Source organism: Hyla sarda, chromosome 4 (assembly GCF_029499605.1).
Source record: "Hyla sarda isolate aHylSar1 chromosome 4, aHylSar1.hap1, whole genome shotgun sequence".
Taxonomy (NCBI): Eukaryota; Metazoa; Chordata; class Amphibia; order Anura; family Hylidae; genus Hyla; species Hyla sarda.
The window spans coordinates 173,508,149-173,534,343 of NC_079192.1; the positions used below are offsets into that span (position 1 = coordinate 173,508,149).

At 42.9% G+C, this 26,195-nt stretch overlaps 1 protein-coding gene across 2 annotated transcripts in view; it reads left to right on the forward strand.

Moving 5' to 3' along the window:
- Positions 1-26,195, forward strand: part of HCN4 (hyperpolarization activated cyclic nucleotide gated potassium channel 4) — a 485,567-nt gene that overhangs the window by 174,498 nt on the left and 284,874 nt on the right. Inside the window, exon 1 of one of the 2 annotated variants that reach the window (XM_056572769.1) lies at positions 429-1,421. The exons of the other annotated variant lie outside the window; for it this stretch is intronic. Coding sequence (XP_056428744.1) covers positions 748-1,421 — 674 coding nt within the window. The 5' untranslated portion in view covers positions 429-747. Of the gene's footprint in view, positions 1-428; positions 1,422-26,195 lie in introns of those variants that run through there. 2 annotated transcript variants of the gene reach the window in all.

Below are 26,195 nucleotides of genomic sequence, written 5' to 3' on the forward strand. Positions count from 1 at the left end.
TTTTAGTAAGCCATCTGTTTATTTATACACATTGCCATGCTGCACTAAATTGCTCTCAAGTGCTCATCTCCACCAGGCTCACTAAGCCATCCCATGCCCCTGGATCAGTGACCTCTCACTTGCTGTGGAAGGGGGTCACAGCACCCTGCCTGGAAAGTGTTAAAACACTGGACAAATGGCTCAAGCAGATATAGCTTGTGTGCAGTCCAGGCTTCTATGATAACACAACAGATCAGATAGCTTCATGAATATTGCCAGTAGCAGGGGCTGCGTGAGGAATAAGTGATCAGTCTGATGTCAGCAGCCTCTGATGCTGCAGCTTCTCTCAGTCTGCTTAGTATGGGCAGCAGCCAGAGTCAAGGAGACAGGGAGGGAGGAAAAGAGGGAGGGAATTCTCTTTTTCTCTTTTGATTATGATTTGCTCCTTTTGTTCTTCTGGGCAGCCCTAGTCCAGTCCCTCCCCTGGCCGGCTGCTGACTGAACTGTTCTGCCCGTCTGTTGCATTTCATTCTCTTCTGCAAAGTCCTCATCATCTCCAAACAGGCAAACATGAACCACAGGCTCCTCCTGACACCTCCAGCTCTGTCCGGATGCTGCGATTGCTGCTGATGTTATTGAGCCACAGACCACCTTGTCAATGTGTGCCTGCAGGAGCCGGAGGTGCTGACATGCCCCCGACAGTGGCAAAAAGGGGCTGATTCCAGAGAAGCCTTCGGTGGGGGGCTGGGGGGACTATCCTGGCAGACAATGGACAGACTGCACCCCTCTATGAGGAAGCGTCTGTACAGTCTCCCACAGCATATTGGATCCAAAGCGTCTATCATGGATGAAGAAGGTGAAGAGAGGGACACCTGGAGGAAAAGCATTAAGCTCAAACCATTGCCCTCACCCTCAGCACTTAAGGTCCTTGACCCACGACCTGGAGCAAAGGAGGCTCATCTAGTTATGGAAACTGAACTAGGCAAATCCCAAAGAGCCAGCAGCAATGGAGACTGCAGGAGATTCACAGGTAGTCTCTCCTCCATTGCCAGCTGTGGCCGGCACCTTCATGATTCAGACCCCAGCGAAGGACGAAGGCTTATCTCAGAGGGGGACCTCAGCCCTACTGATGATAAGTCCCCTACAATGGACGCTCCTGGAGAAGCAGGTGTAGGCCCTTCCCAAGCAGCTCCTCCAGGGTCCCAATCTAGGAGCACTGACCAGCACAGCAGTCCTATAAAGGTGGACGGCAGAGAGCAGACTTTACCTGGAGGGGACGAGGAGCAGAGTAGTTTCATGCACAGACAGTTTGGGGCGCTTTTGCAGCCTGGGGTGAACAAATTTTCCTTGAGGATGTTTGGCAGTCAGAAGGCAGTAGAAAGGGAACAAGATCGAGTAAAGTCTGCAGGATTTTGGATTATTCACCCTTATAGTGACTTCAGGTAATACATTTAAACAGCCACACTCAATCTGGTCTGAGGGGTGTAATCAGTTCTGTATTATTAGCATTACACCTCTTGGCCTGGAAATACATCAGTCACTTTTTTGGCATACATACTGAATGGAATGGTGATTTTTTTTTCTTACAGGGTTTTACATAGAGTACTTATAAAAAAAAAAGAAGCATTGAGTGTCACTTATGAAATGAGTGAGCTTTGTCTCATTGCTTTCTCTATGTAACCTTGAAGGAGTCACTCTTCTGAAACCAAATTAACTACATTGTAATCTCCTAGACTGAACCTCTTTCTGAATATAGTCATATGTACCATGGGAAACTGTTGATTGAAGGTGTAGACATAGCAATGCTCTATTAAATCCTTCAAATTAGCAATCAGTCTAGAGGCTGGGCCTAGTTTGGGAAGAAGACAGTCTGTAAGCTACAAATCTCCATACTAAGCCACAATATGAAGTATGAAGATCACTTCACGGTTAAGCAGGGTTAATATGCACTGTACATTATTCCACCTTTTCATAAGAAGCTTTAACATACAACTAATACATCCACGCCATCCCCATTTCTCTCAATGGAAAGGCATGACTAATAGGAATATTCTCAACAATTGACAAAATAAAATAATAATATTAATTGTATACTTTAGTTACAGTTTTACTATTGTACTAGACTCAAGGGAAGACTGCTGTTTTTGGTTTGTTGTATTTAGATGCTATTAAGAAGTAATTAATGTAGCACTTATTTTATAAATTTGTAGAAATATACAATTTAGCTTCCAATGTTGTAACCTACAGGCTCTATGAATTGAACCCTTGTAAGCCAGTATATCCATTTTTTCATCATGTGAAAGGGGTTCAGGATGGTATTCAATTGTAAACACTAGTGGCAATGACAAAGTCAATATATTGGATGTATTCTTTTTTAGCTGTTGCCCTTCGCATGGGTACTTTTCCCCCCAAAATGGTTGATCACAATGCTTTTCCGACAAAACTTTTTATAGCGATTATTATAGCAATTATTGATCCACATTATTGTTTTCTAAATTAACTTAGAGGAGTTATGCAGTAATCTGTCAAAAAGTGCACCATTTATGAGCAAATAATGTGCATTAAGCAAAGTTGACAACAAGATGCTTTCATAGGGTGAACTAAGTAGCCATGTAGCCATGTAGTAGTAGAACTACTATAGAACCCTCAACCCAAGGTTTCCTGGCTCCACACTGTGCCTGTTTACAAGCTAAGCCGGGCAATTGAGTGATGTATAGTAAGGGAAACCATGTATGTAGTTCTTTGCTAATCAGTATTGTTAAATAGCTCTTGATGTTGCTGAATAGACAAAAGCTTCCAACAGAGCGGGCATCCATTAGGCCAGTGAACCTCATAAAGTGGCTTGGGAGCCACATGTGGCTCACAATCCCCTGTTGTGTGGCTCGCTATAGAGCTACTGATTATTGACATGCAGCATGTGCTTGGATCTTTACTAACCCCAGTTAGATGATTGAAACATAGTTTTGCAGTTAAAAAAAAAACTGCCATGTGTAAACATACCTTTAGATTTCTTATGTTAGATATTCTTATAAACTGGTAAAGTAGTGTATAAGCCTTCAAACTCTGGGAATTGGAAATTGCCACTTGGCTAATTTGTATCTGCTCTTGTTTACAGTTTTACATATATTAATATAGTTTTCTTGACCACCACAGTCAGTGCCATGCAAACCAGAAATAGTGTATTGCACTAGTCAATGTTTGACTCCTTTAAGTAGTTGTGTTGGTGGAATATGTGTTCCTTCTATAAAGGTTCTATCTTCTGCTGATCCCTGAAAAAAAATGTAACATTTTTGTAATGCATTGAAAAATACATCCAAAACACGTCTGAAAAATCGGTGTAAAAATGCTCTTGGAGTGCAAGCATTGTGCATTTTTGAGTATCTATTATTATTACTATTATTCTTATTATGAAAAAGGACTGAAAATCTTGAATTGATAATTATAAGAAATGCTAAATGCATACATTTTTGGAAACACATGCATTTTCATGTGCTTGTACATGTATTACAAAAATGCTCAATGCAATAGCACCCTTTGAATTGACTAGAATTTGGTTAGAACTTGGGAGGCTTCAGTGTCTGAACTTGCATATTCTCACATAGAATGCAATCTCATTAATGAAAATAATTTAACTATAGATATGTGGCAGGAATACCTTTGTTTTGGAAAAGCTTATAGACAAGCAGCTTGTGAGAAATGTTTCTGTTAGATACCATAAATGACAATATGTCCTGTCACTCAATTATTGTCATGAGATGGTATCTTATCCTACATTTAATAAGCTTCTTTTGTTCTGTGTGTCTGCAAAATATATCCCACAGAGGTAATTCCAGTGCATAAATCAACCAAGGTATGATAAAAGGTAACATTGTACCCATTAAAATTTGCAATATATAAATAAACTACTAAACTGTAAAATATCACCAGCATTTATTATTTCTGATTCAAAGGGCTACTAGTAACTTTGGTCTTAGTGACGCTAAATATTATAATCAGTATCATTTTTATGAACTTCTCCAAATCTTAGTGCAGTCATTGTTCAGTGATTTGTTTGAGGCTAGAGATTATTCAGCATGATATATTGGAGAGACAATTAAATGTTATATGCCAGACAATACAGGATCTGAGATGCAGGCTTTAAGAGTAGACACACATGGTAGATTTACTGCAGAAATTTCTGTTAGTGAATATCCGTTTCATTCATCTGTTTTGGCAGCAAGCACTTGGATTTTTGCAAGTTCCACTGAGATGAATGAGACAGAGAATTTTCTGCACCAAATCTGCTGCATATGAATTCAGCCTAAACTCCCAATGAAAAATTAAGAAATCAATATGCAAGCAAATGAAACACAGGTAAGGCCACCATATGTGGGTCAACAATGATGTTGATAGTCAGATGGTCAGGGGTGCAACATGGACCTGCTACCAACCAATTATCAATCCTCACACAGACAAATTTAGCTGTAGGGAGTTCCATATCAGCTCCGGCAGATGTGACACTTATTCTTAATGTAATACAGCTACAACGCTTGCTTCAGATTGTGACAAGCACAGTCAAAATGTAATCTTCTTGTGCAGCCATCCAAATACAATAGTAAGATTCTGTCACACATTAGTCTATAGCAATTTATTCCACAACTGTAATATATTGGAGCTGATTCCATTGTTTAACCTTAACAGTTTCTGAGTGCTTACAGTATTCTTTAATTAAACAAAATGCAACTGTGCAAAAAGTCCCAAAAATCCAAATAGTTTATTTATTTTTATTTTTGAAACTGTAAGGTGAATAACAATGCAATGTACAGTACAGTAAGGCCTACCTTATAAATGCCATATAGCTGTTTAGTGAGCCAGTAAGGATTTTCCTCTTATAGCCAATATTTCTCATGATTTCACACACCACTATGGACAACACTTGGTGGTTTGTGTTTTTTTTGTTTTTTTTTAGGGGGGGGGGGAGGCGGACAGTAATGTAGGGTTAGATTTTTTTCTCACATTCTTCAATAGAAGTCCTTGAATCACATAATCAAAGAATCACATCTTGCAATGAGAAAAACAATGCAATTTGTGTAATAATACTAATAATATATTAATAGTATTTTGCCGGAAAAATTCCACAAAAACTGTATCATAGGGGCTGACAATGTTTTGATGGCATTTTTTTTATGTTTGAAACAGAAGGGCCCTATTACATAGAGAAATTATCTGCCCAACAGGCCAGTTACTATCTGTATAATAGGACCAACAATCAGCTGACGAACAAATGCCTCGGCTCTTTTCTCCAAAAATCATTGTTTGTCGGCCGCACATCTCCCCCATGTATTAAGGGATGCGCAGCCAATGAATGAATGGAGCAAAGAGCCACATGAAAGATCCAGTGATCATTAGAGCGGCTGTCCCCGCATGATGGCCGAGCCATGTAATAGACTTGTTACACAAGCACTGATTCAACAACATCTGTACACGTTTACAAGTGTTGGGCAGTGGAATGGGGCTTTAACAGTTATATGATGAATAGGCTCGGAACTACAGATCTCCAACCAACTTGTTTTTAAATGGAAATAAATGCCTAATAATGTTGGAAAACAAGAAAACATAGTGTATATACTAAATATGGAAGGCTTGATTCAGACACTGGGATTAACATAATGGATAGTAGTTTTTTCAGAGATTAAGAGATCCATTATCTGCAGAGGAGTGTCCTGTTAATATTGTTATATTAGTGCTACACTGTTTGCTTTGATCTAGATTACGCCTTGTGAACTGAGACAGTAGTCAACATCCATTCACAGTCAACAGTAAAGATGGAATTTTATTTAAAGGATATTTTTTACGTTTACATATGTAATGGTTTATTTATCTAATTAATATAGAAGCACCGTTTCTCTTTTCTCACTGTGTTTAAGGGGGTTGCCCAAAAAATAATTCTGTCTTTTAATAATGTCATAATTGTCAGTTAGGGTGAATTAGGCAGCTGGTAATTCCCCCCCCCCCCCCTCCTCAAATCAAGAACGGTCATGTTCTTTTTAGTAAACAGTCATTATATTTATTTTTTTAACAAACACCATTACGGTGTTATACGTACCAGATATTGTGGGAAAAAATTCTTGATTGTCTTAGTCATCTAAATGGTGTAAATGTACTTCATAAGAAAATTTTATTTCCTTTTTATAGAAATCATGGCTTATAAATCACGGCTTTGTCCAAGCTAAAGCACAGGCATGGACAAAGTCCAGTAAGTCAGGGTGGGCTAGCACTTTTCTGTGCTCTTTCCTGTCTGATAGGACTCCTCTGTGCTCTCTCCTGTCTGATAGCACTCCTCTGTGCTCTCTCCTGTCTGATAGCACTCCTCTGTGCTCTCTCCTGTCTGATAGCACTCCTCTGTGCTCTCTCCTGTCTGATAGGACTCCTCTGTGCTCTCTCCTGCCTTTTAGTACTCCTCTTTGCTCTCTTCTGTCTGGTAGTACTCCTCTGTGCTCTCTACTGTCTGATAGTACTTCTCTGTGCTCTCTCCTGTCACATAGTACAGGAGAGAGCACAGAGGAGTACCATGAGACAGGAGAAAGCACAGAGGAGTACTATCAGACAGTAGAGAGCACAGAGGAGTACTATCAGACAGGAGAGAGCTCTGAGGAATACTATCAGAAAGGAGAGAGCACAGAGGAGTACTATCAGACAGGAGAGAGCGCAGTGGAGTACTATCAGACAGGAGAGCACAGAGGAGTGCTAGACCACCCTCACTTACTGGACTTTGTCCTTACCATGATTTTATAAGCCATGATTTCTATAAAAAGGAGCTAAAACTTTGTCATGAAGTATATTAGAAAGGTTAATGTTTTGCCAAGATGGACGAAGTATAAAACGTTTGTAATATCTGACAGTGCCCATTTAAATGCTGTGTGAGAGGGTGATTTGTAGATGTAAAGTCATGACCGTAAATGTTGTAACCCCTGAAATTTTTCTACAAAATGAAGTATTTCTCACAGAAAAGGATTGTAGTAACACATGTTGTGCTATACACATTATTCCCTTTGTGTGTATTGGAACTAAACCAAAAAAGGAAGGAAAAAAAGAAAATTGGACATAATGTCATACCAAACTCCAAAAATGGTCTGGACAAAATTATTGGCACCCATTCAAAATTGTGGAAATATAAGATTGTTTCAAGCATGTGATGCTCCTATAAACTCACCTGGGGCAAGTAACAGGTGTGGGCAATATAAAAATCACACCTGAAAGCAGATAAAAAGGAGAGATGTTCACTCAGTATTTGCATTGTGTGTCTGTGTGTGCCACACTAAGAATGGACAACAGAAAGAGGAGAAGAGAACTGTCTGAGGACTTGAGAACCAAAATTGTGGAAAAATATAAACAGTCTCAGGGTTACAAGACCATCTGCAGCGGCGGTTACAATGAACTGCAGCGGCTTGGCTGAATCGGAGACCACCGCCGCTACTCGCTTCTCTCCCTCTGCCTGTCCGGGGGTCCTCCCAACCACCGCCGTCGCTGCCCCCCAGCCATCCCCCGTTGAGGACACGTTGAGGACGTCGCTGCACAGCGCACAGCGTAACGCAGGACACAGCAGGAGCCAGAAGTAGCGCGGGCCCCAGACCCCGGGAACAGGTAATTATAAAACCAGATAATCGGTCGATCCCTAGCGCGAACTATCCGTCAACATTTAAATGAAATTAAACGCTATGGCAGGAGACCCAGGAGGACCCCACTGCTGACACAGAGACATAAAAAAGACAGACTACATTTTTCCAAAATGAACTTGAGTAAGCCAAAATCTTTTTGGGAAAACATCTTCTGGACAGATGAGACCAAGATAGAGCTTTTTGGTAAACCACATCATTCCACTGTTTACCGAAAACGGATTGAGGCCTACAAAGAAAAGAACACAGTACCTACAGTGAAACATGGTGGAGGTTCAATGATGTTTTGGGGTTGTTTTGCTGCCTCTGGCACTGGGTGCCTTCAATGTGTGCAAGGCATCATGAAATCTAAGGATTACCAACAGATTTTTAGTCGCACTGTACAGCCCAGTGTCAGAAAGCTGGGTTTGTGTCCGAGATCTTCCAGCAGGACAATAACCCCAAACATACGTAAAAAAGCACCCAGAAATGGATGGCAACAAAGTGCTGGAGAGTTCTGAAATGGCCAGCAATGAGTCCAGATCTAAATCCCATTGGACACCTGAGACATAATAAAGAAAGACTACATTTTGCCAAAATGAACTTTAGTAAGCCAAAATCTTTCTGGGAAAACGTCTTCTGGACAGATGAGACCAAGATAGCGTTTTTTGGTAAAGCACATCATTCTACTGTTTACCGAAAACGGAATGAGGTCTACAAAGAAAAGAACACAGTACCTACAGTGAAACATGGTGGAGGTTCAATGATGTTTTGGGGTTGTTTTGCTGCCTCTGGCACTGGGTGCCTTCAATGTGTGCAAGGCATCATGAAATCTGAGGATTACCAACAGATTTTGGGTTGCACTGTACAGCCCAGTGTCAGAAAGCTGGGTTTGCGTCCGAAATCTTCCAGCAGGACAATGACCCCAAACATACGTCAAAAAGCACCCAGAAATGGATGGCAACAAAGTGCTGGAGAGTTCTGAAGTGGCCAGTAATGAGTCCAGATCTAAATCCCATTGGACACCTGTGGAGAGATCTTAAAATTGCTGTTGGGAAAAGGCATCCTTCCAATAAGAGAGACCTGGAGCAAAGGAAGAGTGGTCCAACATTCCGGCTGAGAGGTGTAAGAAGCTTATTGATGGTTATAGGAAGTGACTGATTTCAGTTATTTTTTCCAAAGGGTGTGCAACCAAATATTAAGTTAAGGGTGCCAATAATTTTGTCCAGCCCATTTTTGGCGTTTGGTTTGACATTATGTCCAATTAGATTTTTTTCCTCCCTGTTTTGGTTTTATTCCAATACAAACAAAGGGAATAAACATGTGTATAAGCAAAACATGTGTTGCTGCAATTCTTTTCTGTGAGAAATACTTCATTTTCTAGAAAAATTTCAGGGGTGCCAACATTTATGGCCATGACTGTAGGTCCCTGTCCCATTTACCCATAAGGGCTGGTGTAAAGAAATGTGAAAAAGTAGTGGTTGTGTTTTGTCAGTTGCAAATGAAGTTGTATGTTGCATACTGTTAATGCACTGTACATTACAGACAGTATGTAACAAGCAATGATGTGGGCCTGCTGTTCTACTTAACCCCTTAAGGACGCAGCCCTTTTTTGCACATCTGACCACTGTCACTTTAAACATTAATAACTCTGGAATGCTTTTACTTATCAATCTGATTCCGAGATTGTTTTTTCGTGACATATTCTACTTTAACATAGTGGTAAATTTTTGTGGTAACTTGCATCCTTTCTTGGTGAAAAATCCCAAAATTTGATGAAAAAATTGAAAATTTTGCATTTTTCTAACTTTGAAGCTCTCTATTTGTAAGGAAAATGGATATTCCAAATATTTTTTTTTTTGGATTCACATATACAATATGTCTACTTTATATTTTCATCATAAAATTTATGAGTTTTTACTTTTGGAAGACACCAGAGCGCTTCAAAGTTCAGCAGCAATTTTACAATTTTTCACAAAATTTTCAAACTCGCTATTTTTCATGGACCAGTTCAGGTTTGAAGTGGATTTGAAGGGTCTTCATATTAGAAATACCCCATAAATGACCCCATTACAAAAACTGCACCCCCCAAAGTATTCAAAATGACATTCAGTAAGTGTTTTAACCCTTTAGGTGTTTCACAGGAAAAGCAGCAAAGTGAAGGAGAAAATTCAAAATCTTCATTTTTTACACTTGCATGTTCTTGTAGACCCAATTTTTGAATTTTTACAAGGGGTAAAAGGATAAAATTTATAATTGAATTTGTAGCCCAATTTCTCTCGAGTAAGCACATACCTCATATGTCTATGTAAATTGTTCGGCGGGCGCAGTAGAGGGCTCAGAAGCGAAGGAGCGACAAGGGGATTTTGGAGAGTACGTTTTTCTGAAATGTTTTTTTGGGGGCATGTTGCATTTAGGAAGCCCCTATGGTGCCAAAACAGCAAAAAAAAAAAAAAAACATGGCATACCATTTTGGAAACTAGACCCCTTGAGGAACGTAACAAGGAATTAAGTGAGCCTTAATACCCCACAGGTGTTTCATGACTTTTGCATATGTAAAAAAAAAAAAATGTTTCACTAAAATGTGTGTTTCCCCCCAAATTTCACATTTTTGCAAGGGTTAATAGCAGAAAATACCCCCCAAAATTTGTAACCCCATCTCTTCTGAGTATGGAGGTACCCCATAAGTTGACCTGAAGTGCATTACGGGCGAACTACAATGCTCAGAAGAGAAGGAGTCATATTTGGCTTTTTGAGAGCAAATTTTGCTCTGGGGGCATGTCGCATTTAGGAAGCCCCTATGGTGCCAGGACAGCAAAAAAAAATGACATGGCATACCATTTTGGAAACTAGACTCCTTGAGGAATGTAACAAGGGATAAAGTGAACCTTAATACCCCACAGGTGTTTCACGACTTTTGCATATGTAAAAAAAAAAATTTTTTTTTACCAAAAATGCTTGGTTTTGCAAAAATTTTACATTTTTAAAAAAGGTAAAACCAGAAAATACCCCCCAAAATTTGAAGCCCAATTTCTCCCGATTCAGAAAACACCCAATATGGGGTTGAAAAGTGCTCTGCTGGCGCACTACAGGTCTCAGAAGAGAAGGAGTCACATTTGGCTTTTTGGAAGCAAATTTTGCTCTGGGGGCATGCCGCATTTAGGAAGCACCTACGGTGCCAGGACAGAAAAAAAAACACATGGCATACCATTTTGGAAACTAGACCCCTTGGGGAACGTAACAAGGGGTAAAGTGAACCTTAATACCCCACAGGTGTTTCACGACTTTTGCATATGTAAAAAAAAAATATTTTTTTTACACTAAAATGCTTGTTTTCCCCCAAATTTTACATTTTTACAAGGGATAATAGCAGAAAATACCCCCCAAAATTTGTAACACCATCTCTTCTGAGTATGGAAATACCCAATAAGTGGACGTGAAGTGCACTGGGGGCGAACTACAATGCTCAGAAGAGAAGGAGCATCATTGAGCTTTTGGAGAGAGAATTTGGCCATGTGCATTTCCAAAGCCCCCCCGTGGTGCCAGAACAGTGGACCCCCCCACATGTGACCCCATTTTTAAAACTACACCCCTCACGGAAGGTAATAAGGGGTGCAGGGAGAATTTACACCCCACTGGCATTTGACGGATATTTGGAACAGTGGGCTGTGCAAATTAAAAATTTTATTTTTCATTTTCACAGACCCCTGTTTCAAAGATCTGTCAGACACCTGTGGGGTGTAAATGCTCACTGTACCCCTTGTTACATTCCGTGAGGGGTGTAGTTTCCAAAATGGGGTCACATGTGGGTATTTATTGTTCTGCACTTATGTCAGAACCGCTGTAAAATCAGCCACCCCTGTGCAAATCACCAATTTAGACCTCAAATTTACATGGTGCACTCTCCCTTCTGAGCCTTGTTGTGCGTCCCCAGAACACTTTGCGCCCACATATGGGGTATCTCCGTCCTCAGGAGAAATTGCGTTACAAATTTTGGAGGCTTTTTTTCTTTTACCACTTGTGAAATTTTAAAGTATGGGGCAACACCAGTATGTTAGTGTACAAAAATGTTTTTTTTTTACACTAACATGCTGGTGTAGACCCCAACTTTACCTTTTCATAAGGGGTAAAAGGAGAAAAAGCCCCCCAAAATTTGTTAGGCAATTTCTCCCGAGTACGGCGATACCCCATATGTGGCCCTAAACTGTTGCCTTGAAATACGACAGGGCTCCAAAGTGAGAGCGCCATGCGCATTTGAGGCCTAAATTAGGGATTTGCATAGGGGTGGACATAGGGGTATTCTACACCAGTGATTCTCAAACAGGGTGCCTCCAGCTGTTGCTAAACTCCCAGCATGCTTGGACAGTCAATGGCTGTCCGGAAATGCTGGGAGTTTTTGTTTTGCAACAGCTGGAGGCTCCTTTTTGGAAACACTGCTGTAGAATACGTTTTTCATTTTTATTGGGGGGGAAGGGGTGTGGGGGGGGGCAGTGTACGTGTGTATATGTAGTGTTTTACTCTTTATTTTATGTTAGTGTAGTGTTTTTAGGTTACATTCACACTGAGGGCGGATTACACTGAGTCTCCCGCTAGGAGTTTGAGCTGCGGCTGCAGCTCAAACTTGAAGCAGGGAACTCACTGTAATCCGTCGCCAGTGTGAATGTAACCTGTACATTCACATGGGAGGGGGGTGGAACTACAACTCCCAGCATGCACTGACAGAACGTGCATGCTGGGAGTTTAAGTTTTGCAACAGCTGGAGGCACACTGGTTGGAAAATACTGAGTAAGGTAATAGAACCTATTACCTAACTCGGTATTTCCCAACCAGTGTGCCTCCAGCTGTTGCAGAACTACAACTCTCAGCATGTACTGATTGCCAAAGGGAATGCTGGGAGATGTAGTTATGCAACAGCTGGAGGCACGCAAGTACAACTCCCAGCATGCCGAGACAGCCATTTGCTGTTCCTGAATGCTGGGAGTTGTAGTTTTGCAAGATTTAGAGGGGTTCAGGCTGGAGATCACTGACAGTGGCCTCTAAACTGTGGCCCTCCAGATGTTGCAAAACTACAAATCTCAGCATGCTAAGACAGCAAACTGCTGTCTGGGCATGCTGAGAGTTGTAGTTTTGTAATATCTGGAGGGCTACAGTTTAGAGACCACTGTCAGTGATCTCCAGCCTGAACCCCTCTAAATCTTGCAAAACTACAACTCCCAGCATGCCAACACAGCAAACAGCTGTCAAGGCATGGTGGGAGTTGTAGTTTTGCAACATCTGGAGGGCGACAGTTTAGAGACCACTCTCTAAACTGTCGCCCTGCAGATGTTGCTAGGCAACAGACTCCTGGACACGCGGCGTCATACTCACCTCCACCGCCGCCGTGATCACAGCCGCCGCCGGGTAAGTGACCGCCGCTGCCGCCGCCGCCGCTGCTACACGGTTCCCCCCGCTGTGCCCGGACACCGATGGGTGGGCATAGCGGGGGGAACCGAACTTTAACCCCCCCGCCCCCAGTCTGCTATTGGTCGGCCGCTCCGCCGATCAATAGCATGGATAGGAGGGGTGGCAACCCCGCCACCTCACTCCTATCTCTTCAAGGGGGATCGAGGGTGTCTTGGACACCCCCGATCCCCCTTATTTTATCGCGGCGCCGCCGTTGATGGGCAGGGGGAGAGCGCTCCCCCTGCAAACACCGTAGATGCCGTGATCAGAACTGATCACGGCATCTATGGGGTTAATGCTGCCGGGACCGGCTCGATCGCAGCCCCGGCAGCTGCGGTGGGACTCCGGCTGTGATTGACAGCTGAGTCCCACCCGCGATCTCCTGCGCTGCCCGCGGCAGAGCAGGAGATCGCTTGGACGTATGCATACGTCCATTTGCGCGAACGTGTAATTCGCCTGGACGTATGCATACGTCCAATAGCGGGAAGGGGTTAAACTAGGTTGACTTTGGGCCACACCTGGAAGCTAAGCCTAAGTACAATCTAGATTTTCACCCTTAACCCAACTCTAGGATGCAGAAGTTGGACTTCTGCTGCTAGAGGGTACCAAGTCACTCCACAAGCTTGGTCTTGGTATGGGTATGGGCTGGCCCAGCTGACCAGATAGTTCTGATACATGGCACCACAGGATAAGGCTGATAAGCGTAGTCATCAGGCTGGGTAATACACTAGAGAATCAGGATGATACCCAGGGATGAGGCAGAGGTCCAGTACAGGCAGGTGGCACAAGCTCAGGTTAGCAATCTGGGTTGGGAACAGGTTAGAAAACACAAGATAGCAGGATCAGGATAGTAGACCTCCACATTGGACATAAGGAACCAACAATGCCTAGGCACAGGATGATAGGTGGAACACCTATGAGCTGAGCATAGATTGGTGGGGGACAAATTAGGAATGTGTAGCTGGCTCTTTTAATATCAGAAAGTGCTCACATATGCTTCCTGGAGACAACGTGAGGAACAACAGATGTTAAAGCATGTCAGCGGCCAGATGAAAGCAGGGTACGAGACACAGACTGGTGGGAGTGAGTGGACACCAGCGGGAGAACCACATTGACACTACACCACAGCCACAGGACAGTGGGGTGCTGCGGTAAGTAATAGGATACCAGCGGGAGGCACCCATGGATGTTACACAGTGCATTAGCCAGGTATAGAAAAAAAAGCATCTGATAAGTAAAAAGAAGACATACTAGATACATTCATGGCCGTAAATGTTGGCACCCCTGACATTTTTCTAGAAAATGAAGTATTTCTCACAGAAAAGGATTGCAGTAACACATGTTTTGCTATATACATGTTTATTCCCTTTGTGTGTATTGGAACTAAACCAAAACGGAGGAAAAAAGCAAATTGGACATAATGTCACACCAAACTCCAAAAATGGGCTGGACAAAATTATTGGAACCCTTAACCTAATATTTGGTTGCACACCCTTTTGGAAAAAAAAACTGAAATCAGTCGCTTCCTATAACCATCAATAAACTTCTTACACCTCTCAGCCGGAATTTTGGACCACTCTTTCTATGCTCCAGGTCTCTCTTATTGGAAGGGCGCCTTTTCCCAACAGCAATTTTAAGATCTCTCCACAGGTGTTCAATGGGATTTAGATCTGGACTCATTGCTGGCCACTTCAGAACTCTCCAGCACTTTGTTGCCATCCATTTCTGGGTGCTTTTTGACATATGTTTGGGATCATTGTCCTGCTGGAAGATCCAAGATCTCAAATCAAACCCAACTTTCTGACACTGGACTGTACAGTGCGACCCAAAATCTCTTGGTAATCCTCAGATTTCATGATGCCTTGCACTCATTCAAGGCACCCAGTGCCAGAGGCAACAAAACAACCCCAAAACATCATTGAACCTCCACCATATTTCACTGTAGGTACTGTGTTCTTTTCTTTGTAGGCCTCATTCCGTTTTTGGTAAACAGTGGAATGATGTGCTTTACCAAAAAGCTCTTTCTTGGTCTCATCTGTGCACAAGATGTTTTCCCAGAAGTTTATTTTGGCAAAATGTAGTCTTGCTTTTTTATGTCTCTGTGTCAGCGGTGGAGTCCTCCTGGGTCTCCTGCCATAGCGTTTAATTTCATTTAAATGTCGACGGAGAGTTCACGCTGACACTGATGCTCCCTGAGCCTGCAGGACAGCTTGAATATCTTTGGAACTTGTTTGGGGCTGCTTATCCACCATTCCGACTTTCATAAATTTTTCTCTTCTGGCCACGCCGAGGGAGATTAGCTACAGTGCCATGGGTTGCCAACTTCTTGATAATGTTGCGCACTGTGGACAAAGGCAAATTAAGATCTCTGGAGATGTACTTGTAACCCTGAGATTGTTGATATTTTTCCACAATTTTGGTTCTCAAGTCCTCAGACAGTTCTCTTCTCCTCTTTCTGTTGTCCATTCTTAGGGTACATTCACACGCACGGATTATAACAGCGTATTTAGCTGCAGATCCACTGGTGAAGGCCCGCTCTATGCTTGCTTTACATGTGCCGGCTGGTAGCGGCAATACGCCGCAACCAGCAGACACAGTGCATCAATGTGCGCGGCGTTCTCGCACATCGCGGCCGCTCTCCCTGCTCTGAGCTAGGCAGAGAGCTCCGCGGTGTGTTAGTATACTGCGACTCGCACATCGCAGTGTGTCTGCTGGTAGAGGCGTATTGCCACTATGAGCAGGCACATGTAAAGACAGCGTGTGTGAACGTACCCATAGTACTTAACTCCTTTTTATCTGCTTTCAGGTGTGATTTTTATATTGCCCACACTTGTTACTTGCCCCAGGTGAGTTTAAAGTAGCATCACATGCTTGAAACAATCTTATATTTCCACAATTTTTAAAGGGTGCCAATAATTTGGTCCAGCCCATTTTTGGAGTTTGGTCTGACATTATGTCCAATTTGTTTTTTTCCTCCTCTTTTTGGTTTAGTTCCAATACACACAAAGGGAATAAACATGTGTATAGCAAAACATGTGTTACTGCAATCCTTTTCTGTGAGAAATACTTCCCTTTCTAGAAAAATTTCAGGGGTTCCAACATTTACGGCCATGACTGTATATTATTTTATTTTTACATACTTTTTACTCATAAGGGAAAACATGTATGATATGTAACTATGTAGTAGCCTAATAGACTTAAACTGGCATGAGAGAAAATAAAAACATATCTGTCATAAATATTTTCTGGACTGAAAAACATTTTTGCTAGGTATCAGGAATGTTTTTAGTTTTGTAATGGTATAAAAATTGTGCTGTATCTGGCCAGCTTTATTTCTTTTTTACAATACAAAGCTCACATGGGCTTTTTTCATGAGAGCACTTAAAGTTCTATTTGTCTGAACCCTGCATTAAGTTGTTCATAATTATATGAATAATAAGTTCTGTCTGTGTGGGCTGTTACGCAGAACAGTCTAGCCTGGTAATATAAATATACATGCAATTATTCAATTTCCATTAAGTTATTTATTGCTAGCATAGTAGGTTGGTCATATAGGCCATTGGCATAATTCTGTGAATGCTGTGCAAGGAGAACCACTATCTAACCCCTTCACGACGAGCGACGTACATGTACGGCGCCGCGAAGTGTCACTTGGCGCGCGGCGACGTACATGTACGTCGTGGGGTTCCGGGAGTGCCGCGTCACCGGTAGCGGTGATCGGGCCGGGATGACTGCTGTTATCTAACAGCAGGCATCCCGGCACATCGCCGAGGGGGGTCCTGAGACCCCCCCATGACCGCGATGCACGCAAATGGCAGGTCAATTCAGACCTGCGATCTGCGCGATTCCGGGTCATACGGGTCACTGGTGACCCGGAAAATAAGAGGGATCGGGGGTGTCCGAGACACCCTCGATCCCCCTAAAGGGATAGGAGTTTGGTGGCAGGGGTGCCACCCCTCCTATCCCTGCTATTGGTCGGCCAAGCGACCAACCGATAGCAGACCGGGGGAGGGGGGGTTAAAGTTCGGTTCCCCGCTTTGCCCACCTATCGGTGTCCGGGCAAAACGGGGGAACCGTCCAGGGAAGGTCGGCGCCGAAGGTCCCTACCTGGATCCCGGATCCCCGTTCGCGATCCTCCCCCACGTCGGCAGCAATACTTTCGGGTCCTGCTAGGTGAGTTGTTGCCTAGCAACATCCGGAGGGCCACAGTTTACAGTGGTCTCTAAACCGTGGCCCTCCAGATGTTGCAAAACTACAACTCCCAGCATGCCCAGACAGCTGTTTGCTGTGTGGGCATGCTGGGACTTGTAGTTTTGCAATATTTAGAGGGGTTCAGGTTGTAGATCACTAAGTGGTCTCAAACTGTAGCCCTCCAGATGTTGCAAAACTACAACTCTCAGCATGCCCAGACAGCAGTTTGCTGTCTGGGCATGCTGAGAGTTGTAGTTTTGCAACATCTGGAGGGCCACAGTTTTGAGACCACTGGACAGTGATTTACAACCTGAACCCCTCTAAATCTTGCAAAACTTCAACTCCCAGCATTCAGGAACAGCATAAGGCTGTCTTGGCATGCTGGGAATTGTACTTGCGTGCCTCCAGCTATTGCATAACTACATCTCCCAGCATGCCCTTCCGCAATCAGTACATGCTGGGAGTTGTAGTTTTGCAACAGCTGGAGGCACACTGGTTGGAAAATACTGAGTTAGGTCATAGAACCTAACTCAAGGTTTTCCAGCCAGTGTGCCTCCAGCTGTTGCAAAGCTACAACTTTCAGCATGCATGGTCTGTCAGTGTATGCTGGGAGTTGTAGTTTTGAACCCCCTCCCATGTGAATGTACAGGCTACATTCACACTGGCGGCAGATTACAGTGAGTTCCCCGCTACAAATTTGAGCTGCAGCAAATTTTCCGCCGCAGCTCAAACTCCTAGCGGGAGACTCAGTGTAATCCGCCGCCAGTGTGAATGTAACCTAAAAACACTACACTACACTAACATAAAATAAAGAGTAAAACACTACATATACACACGTACACTGCCCCCCCCCACCACCCCCCTCCCCAATAAAAATTTAAAACGTATTGTACTGCAGTGTTTCTAAGATGGAGCCTCCAGCTGTTGCAAAACAAAAACTCCCAGCATTTCTGGACAGCAATTGACTGTCCAAGCATGCTGGGAGTTTAGCAACAGCTGGAGGCACCCTGTTTGGGAATCACTGGCATAGAATATCCCTATGTCCACCCCTATGCAAGTCCCTAATTCAGGCCTCAAATGCGCATGGCACTCTCACTTTGGAGCCTTGTCGTATTTCAAGGCAACAGAATAGGGTCACATATGGGGTATCGCCGTACTCGGGAGAAATTGCCTAACAAATTTTGGGGGGCTTTTTCTCCTTTTACCCCTTATGAAAAGGAACAGTTGGGGTCTACACCAGCATGTTAGTGTAAAAAAATAAAAAAATTTACACTAACATGCTGGTGTTGCCCTATACTTTACATTTTCACAAGAGGTAAAAGGGAAAAACGCCCCCCAAAATTTGTAACGCAATTTCTCCCGAGTACGGAGATACCCCATATGTGGGCGCAAAGTGCTCCGGGGGCGCACAACAAGGTCCAGAAGGGAGAGTGCGCCATGTACATTTGAGGTGATTTGCACAGGGGTGGCTGATTGTTACAGCGGTTCTGACAAACGCAAAAAAAAAAAACACACCCACATGTGACCCCATTTTGGAAACTACACCCCTCACGGAATGTAATAAGAGGTGCAGTGAGAATTTACACCCCACAGGTGTCTGACGGATCTTTGGAACAGTGGTCCGTGAAAATGAAAAATTTTGCACAGCCCACTGTTCCAAAGATCTGTCAGACACCAGTGGGGGGTAAATGCTCACTGTACCCCTCATTACATTCTGTGAGGGGTCTAGTTTCCAAAATGGTATGCCATGTGGGGGTTATTTTGCTGTTCTGGCACCATAGGGGCTTCCTAAATGCGACATGCCCCCTGAGCAAAATTTGCTCTCAAAAAGCCAAATATGAAGCCTTCTCTTCTGAGCATTGTAGTTCGCCCGCAGTGCACAACTTCAGGTCCACTTATGGGGTACCTCCATACTCAGAAGAGATGGGGTTACAAATTTTGGGGGGTCTTTTCTGCTATTAACCCTTGCAAAAATTTGAAATTTGGGGGGAAACACACATTTTAGTGAAATTTTTTTATTTTTTTTTTACATATGCAAAAGTCGTGAAACACCTGTGGGGTATTAAGGCTCACTTTATCCCTTGTTACGTTCCTCAAGGGGTCTAGTTTCCAAAATGATATGCCATGTGTTTTTTTTTGCTTTTCTGGCACCATAGGGGCTTCCTAAATGCAACATGCCCCCCGAGCAAAATTTGCTCTCAAAAAGCCAAATATGACTCCTTCTCTTCTGAGCATTGTAGTTAGTCCGCAGTGCACTTCAGGTCCACTTATGGGGTACCTCCATACTCAGAAGAGATGGGGTTACAAATTTTGGAGGGTCTTTTCTGCTATTAACCCTTTAAAAAATGTGAAATTTGGGGGAAAACCAACATTTTAGTGACATTTTTTTTTTTTTTTACATATGCAAAAGTCGTGAAACACCTGTGGGGTATTAAGGCTCACTTTATTCCTTGTTATGTTCCTCAAGGGGTCTAGTTTCCAAAATGGTATGCCATGTGTTTTTTTTTTTTGCTGTTCTGGCACGATAGGGGCTTCCTAAATGCGATATGCCCCCCAAAAACCATTTCAGAAAAACGTACTCTCTAAAATCCCCTTGTTGCTCCTTCACTTCTGAGCCCTCTACTGCGCCCGCCGAACACTTTACATAGACATATGAGGTTTGTCCTTACTCGAGAGAAATTGGGCTACAAATATAAGTATACATTTTCTCCTTTTACCCCTTGTAAAAAATCAAAAATTGGGTCTACAAGAACATGCGAGTGTAAAAAATGAAGATTTAGAATTTTTTCCTTCACTTTGCTGCTTTTCCTGTGAAACACCTAAAGGGTTAAAACATTTACTGAATGTCATTTTGAATACTTTGGGGGCTGCAGTTTTTATAATGGGGTCATTTATGGGGTATTTCTAATTTGAAGACCCTTCAAATCCACTTCAAACCTGAACTGGTCCCTGAAAAATTGCGAGTTTGAAAATTTTGTGAAAAATTGGAAAATTGCTGCTGAACTTTGAAGCCCTCTGGTGTCTTCCAAAAGTAAAAACTCGTCAATTTTATGATGCAATCATAAAGTAGAGATATTGTATATGTGAATCCCAAAAATTTTTTGGGGGAATATCCATTTTCCTTACAAGCAGAGAGCTTCAAAGTTAGAAAAATGCAAAATTTTAAATTTTCACCAAGAAAGGATGCAAGTTAACACAAAAATTTACCACTGTGTTAAAGTAGAATGTGTCAGTAAAAAAACAATCTCAGAATCAGAATGATAACTAAAAGCATTCCAGAGTTATTAATGTATAAAGTGACAGTGGTCAGATTTGCAAAAAAGGGCTTCGTCCTAGAGGTGAAAATGGGCTCCGTCCTTAAGGGGTTAAAGGGGTACTCCGCTGCTCAGCGTTTGGAACAAACTGTTCCTAACGCTGGAGCCTGGAGCTCGTGACTTCAAAGCCCTGCCCACTCATGGTGTCACACCCCGCCCCCTCAATGTAAGTCTGGACTTCCATTGAGGGGGCGGGGTGTGACATCATGAGGGGGCGGGGCTGTGACATCACGAGCTGCCGGCTCCAGCGTTTGGAGCAGTTTGTTCCAAACGTTAAGCAGCAAAGTACCCCTTTAATAAAACCTCCTTTTATTATAAAATAATTAAAATCATTATCCCAAGTTGGAGCATAGACATCAAAGACTGATGTATTTTGAATAATTAATCCTTTATTATTGCAAATGACATCTATTGTGAGGCTGCATTCAGGCATATTGCAGTTGCATTGAAGTTTCATGACAGGACGGTTGTGGTATTGTGTAATCACTGCATTACCGGGACATTACTGCAATAAAACTGCAATGCAACTGCAACATGTGAACACAGCCTGTGTCTCTCCTTAAAAAATTGATCACTTGTCGTTTCAGGGGACTTTTTAGGATAAGCTCCCAGTGTGTGTACATGAAGAGCAGAACTGGTATCATATGGTATTTATCAGCAGATTTCTGCTTTGCAGCCTTTTTCTATAATTTTCAGCCCTTCTAGAGTTGGTAGGCAGCTCTTAATATCTATGGTGTCTGCCATACATTACACAATCAAAAAGGAAAAGCTTTGATGTCTACACTCCATGTTGGAATAATGTTTTTAAAAATGTTGCTATAAAAATAAGTTTTATTGAATAGCTATAGTGCTGGTTATGTTGCGGCTTGTGTATCTGATAATTTAATAGCTGTCACATCCAGATTTACCATGCACCACCAGGAGATCCGAGGGGATATATTGAGCTGACCTGCAAAAACTTTTATTTTTTCAATTATAATAAATTTTATTTTAGTATTCTTAGACCCCCCCCCCCCCACCCCCCCCATTGTTACGTCATGGGGTGTTATTAGGCAGACAGAGGGAGCTCCCTCTTTGTATCAAACTCTTTAGATGCTTCTACATTCTGCAATTCCAATTGTATTCTGTATTTGCCCATTGGTGGGCAGCTAGCATTCAAAAGAGTGGGTCAGGGTCAGAAGCTTTGGGGCCATGGGGCAGAAGGGATGTGACATCGTGCACAGAAGGAGGAGGACTTGAGGCTAAGCCATAATGCAAAAGCAGCAACCTACATGAGGCTTGAAGGCAGGTAGAGGGGCAGCACACGGAACAGGCTGTAGGAGTGAATGACACTGTTTTTTGTCCATTATGTCTGACAGTCTGCTCTCTGGCTCCACACGGAGTAGTCAGCAGCACCACTTCTTCTTGATCAGAAAATTTCAAGTGATATGGCTGTTCAGAAAAAAAAAGTACCATACAAATTATTAGTGTTGGCAGAAACAGTGTTGGCAGAAACAAGCAAGTGCAGACCTTTGCAGAACTTTGTTAGCAGGGCTTATTTTATTAGTCTCTTTTTGTACTATTTATTTTTTGTTTTGCTGTATAATACTCTAAACACATTCAGTTTTTGAGAGGAGCAAATATATTTTCCTGTTCTTCAGAGAAGTCTAATAAAAACCTGAAGGCACCAAAAATTTTCAAAAGACTTCTCTGCTGAGTATATGCTGCAGGACAAGAATGTTACACACAGCTGTCTTCCTTCAAAATGTTTCTGCAGATTTAATACTTTGTGATAGGAAAAGACCAGAGGTTGTGTCCATTCAGCGATGCCATTAGTGGACATACTGCATGTGTGCAAACTGAACTAATCTGTACTTCAAGCAGTTAGTAGACAGTGTAATATTGCTACCAACTGAACACTTATTCATTTGGACACTATGGCCGCATTGTAGGTGTAAGTGAAGCATTTTTCTACACCTTTTTTTTGTGTGCTGGTAATGTGTAGGAGCACCAAATTTATTAAATGGTCACAAAGCATTTGATAAGTTCTTTTGTGCAGGTAAACATTTTCTGAAATTTCTCTCTTCACATACACCAAAAAGCTAAGCTAAGTCTGGGCTGGTGTAGTTTTAAAGACTTTTCTCTTTGTGCCTTTTTCATAAAACCCTTCCATATCATGTGTATTGCCAAAATCAGTGGATTGCAACGCAAAATCAGCAGAAATGTGTAAACCAAAAGGCGCAAAAAAGCCACAAATAAACCCTGCTGACGCTTTTTTTGCGCCATTTGTAGACACAAAAAAACAGTCTAAAGACAATGATAAATGTCGGCCTATGTGAAGAATTTATCAAGGCCGGTTGGCAGCTTTCAGGCATACAAAGGTCATGCAATTTTTACTTTGTTCTAAAAAAATAAAGTTTAGTAACATGCCAGACTTTCAGTTCAGGATTGAGGGTTGGAGGGAAATAAATGGCCAGAGCTACAGGGATAAAATGTGAGAATAAGATGGCAAAATCTTTGTGAAGTCCACCCCCCCCTCTCCCCCCCCCCCCTCCCACCTGACTGCCGGCTTGCCAGTTTTTCCAAGCGTGAAATTTGCTGAACTAATTTGCTGAGTTCAGTTCATTGTTCAGATCTCCAATCCCCACACATGCCATTTTTATGGCTATTATTGTGGCATTTGTTGGTGTAGCCAAACACAGGAGTGGATACAAAAGAGGACAAGTATCAGTCTTTCTTTTGTACTTTTTCTTTTTTTAGATATATTCTTGTGTGTTTGGCGTAGTCAAAATCAATTATAAAGGTATAGTGTAGTGTTTTTAGGGTACATTCACACGTGCAGGGGTTTACAGTGAGTTTCTCGCTGGGAGTTTGAGCTGGGGCGGAAAATTTGCTGCATCTCATACTTGCTGCAGAAAACTCGCTGTAAACCCCCTCCCGTGTGAATGTACCCTGAACATTAACATGGGGGGGGGGGGGGGGAACCTCCAGCTGTTGCAAAACTACAACTTCCAGCATGCACTGACAGACCATATATGCTGGGAGTAGTAATTATGCAACAGCTGGAGGCACATTGGTTGCACAATACAGAGTGTTACTTAACTCAGTGTTTCGCAACCAGTGTGCCTCCAGCTTTTGCAAAACTGGAACTCCCAGCATGTAAAGTGCATGCTGGGAGTTGTAGTTTTGCAACAGCTGGAGGCACACTGGTTGCGAAACACTGAGTTAGGACACAAACTCTGTTTCACAACGAATGTGTCTCGGGCTGTTGCAAAACTGCAACACTCAGCATGCATTGACAGTCGAAAGTCATGCTGAGAGTTGTAGTCTTGCAACAGCTGGAGGCACACTGCTACAACTCCCAGCATGCCCTTTGGTATTCTGTGCATGCTGGGAGTTGCAGTTATGAAACAGCTGGATGCACACTTTTTCATATAAAAAATGTGCCTCCAGCTGTTGCATAACTACAACCCCCAGCATGCACATACTACCAAAGGACATGCTGGGAGTTGTAGTTGGAACTCCAGCTGTTGCAAAACTACAACTCCCAGCATGCTCTTGAGAGTGTTGCTAAGCAACATGTAGGAGGTGAACAGGCCTCACCTCCTGCTGTATACTGCCGCCGAGACCGCCACCGCTCCTGCTGCTGGGACCACCTCTTCTGAGGGTACCCCCGCCGGACCAGGGAGATGTTGGAGACCCCTGCCGGCCCCGATCGCCGCCCCGATCACCGCCCAGCAGGGCAGTGATTGGTCGGTCACTCCGATGGATCAATCACGTGATCGTGAGGTGGCATCCGTGCCACCTCACTCCTGTTTTTGACCCTCCTGCTTGGTCACCAGAGACCTGGAATCACCACAAATCGCCGGTCTGAATTGACATGGGGTGTCTGCTGATAGATATTAGCAGTCATCCTGGTCCGGTCCACTGCCCAGTGCACAGCGGGGACCGAAATTCCCCAGGGTCTCTAAGTGGTAATGGGGTGTCTGTGACTGTATTGTCCTTATGTGAATTTATAGCCACTAGTGTTTATTTAACCATTCGGTGGTACTATTGGTAACCAATCTTCTATTTTTGAACAGTATTGATTTATAATAGTTGATTTCTGATGATTCTATGATTGTGCGCTGTTGCTTATATTTATGGTTTCCAAATGAACCTGCTGACACATGACAGGGTAAACCCGTCAGAATCAGGAACTGTTTTATTGATGTAAAATACTCTGATACAGTTTTAGGCTTAATTTACATGTGCATAGGAAACACTGCTTGGGCCTTCTGTTGCAGATTCTGTTTAGATAACTAGAGATGAGCGAACTTTTGACCGATTTGCCAAATTTTTCAAAAGAATTTGGTTCGATCCTAATTTATTTGTGGTGAATCTATATTAATAACGGCTATTTCTGGACTACACAGAGCCTCAATAGGTGTGTAGAACACTTAGCTTTGTTCTAACACGCATATGGAGTGTGCTGGGGCAGTGAAATAATACTGTTATTGAGAATGACATGCAGATTACAGGCATCACTTTTAGAATCACTGCCACAGAGCAACACAATGACAGAGCCTGGAGGTGGCTTCAGTATGAAGAGACTATATAGTGGCTGAATGACACAGCGTGGAGGTGTTGGCAGCATGAAGAGACCATATAGTGGCTAAATGACACAGCGTGGAGGTGTTGGCAGCATGAAGAGACCATATAGTGCCTGAATGACACAGCATGGAGCTGTTGGCAGCATGAGGAGAACATATAGTGGCTGAAGCATGAGGAGACCATATAATGTCTGAATGGCACAGCCTGGAGTTGACAACAGCATGAACAGGCACTAGGGTTTCACAATCCCTAAGATTAAAAGAAGAATTTTGAAAATTAAATTGAAGATTTAGGGTAGCTAGTTCTACCATAAAAAAAATGTGAGACCCAGCCCCAGCAACATCAGTAAACCATATATTGGCTGAATGACACTGCCTGGAGTTGGCTGAAGCATCAGGAGACCATATAGTGTCTGAATGGCACAGCCAGGATTTGGCAGTAGCATGAGTAGACACTAGGGCTTCACAATCCCTAAGATTAAAATACGAATTTTGAAATTTTCATTTATGATTTAGGGTAGCTAATGCTACCATATCATTTTTTAGGGCCAGCCCCCGCCCAGCAGCATTAGTAAACCATATATTGGCTGAATGATAGAGCCTGGAGTTGACTGAAGCATCAGGAGACCATACAGTGTCTGAATGGCACAACCTGGAGTTGGCAGCAGCATGAGTAGACCATTGAAATTTAAGATTTTTAAATAGAAAATAAGGATTTTTCAATTAAAATTTTAACTCCCAAGTTTTAGTGTCCCGGCGTGTGGGTACAAAGGACCAAATCTAACAAGGAGTCACATGTTACATGGCAGCACAATGATAGAGCCTGGAGGTGGCATCGGTAACAGGAGACCATATAGTGGCTGAATGGCACAGCCTGGAGCCTGGAGTTGGCTGAACCATGACAAGAGACCATATAGTGGCTGAATGAAACAGCCTTGAGGTGGTATCCGTATGAGGAGACCAGATAGTGGCTGAATGACTGCCTGGAGTTTGTGGCAGCATGGAGAGACCATATAGTGGTTGAATGGCACAGCCTGGAGGTAGCTGAAGCATGAGAAGAGACC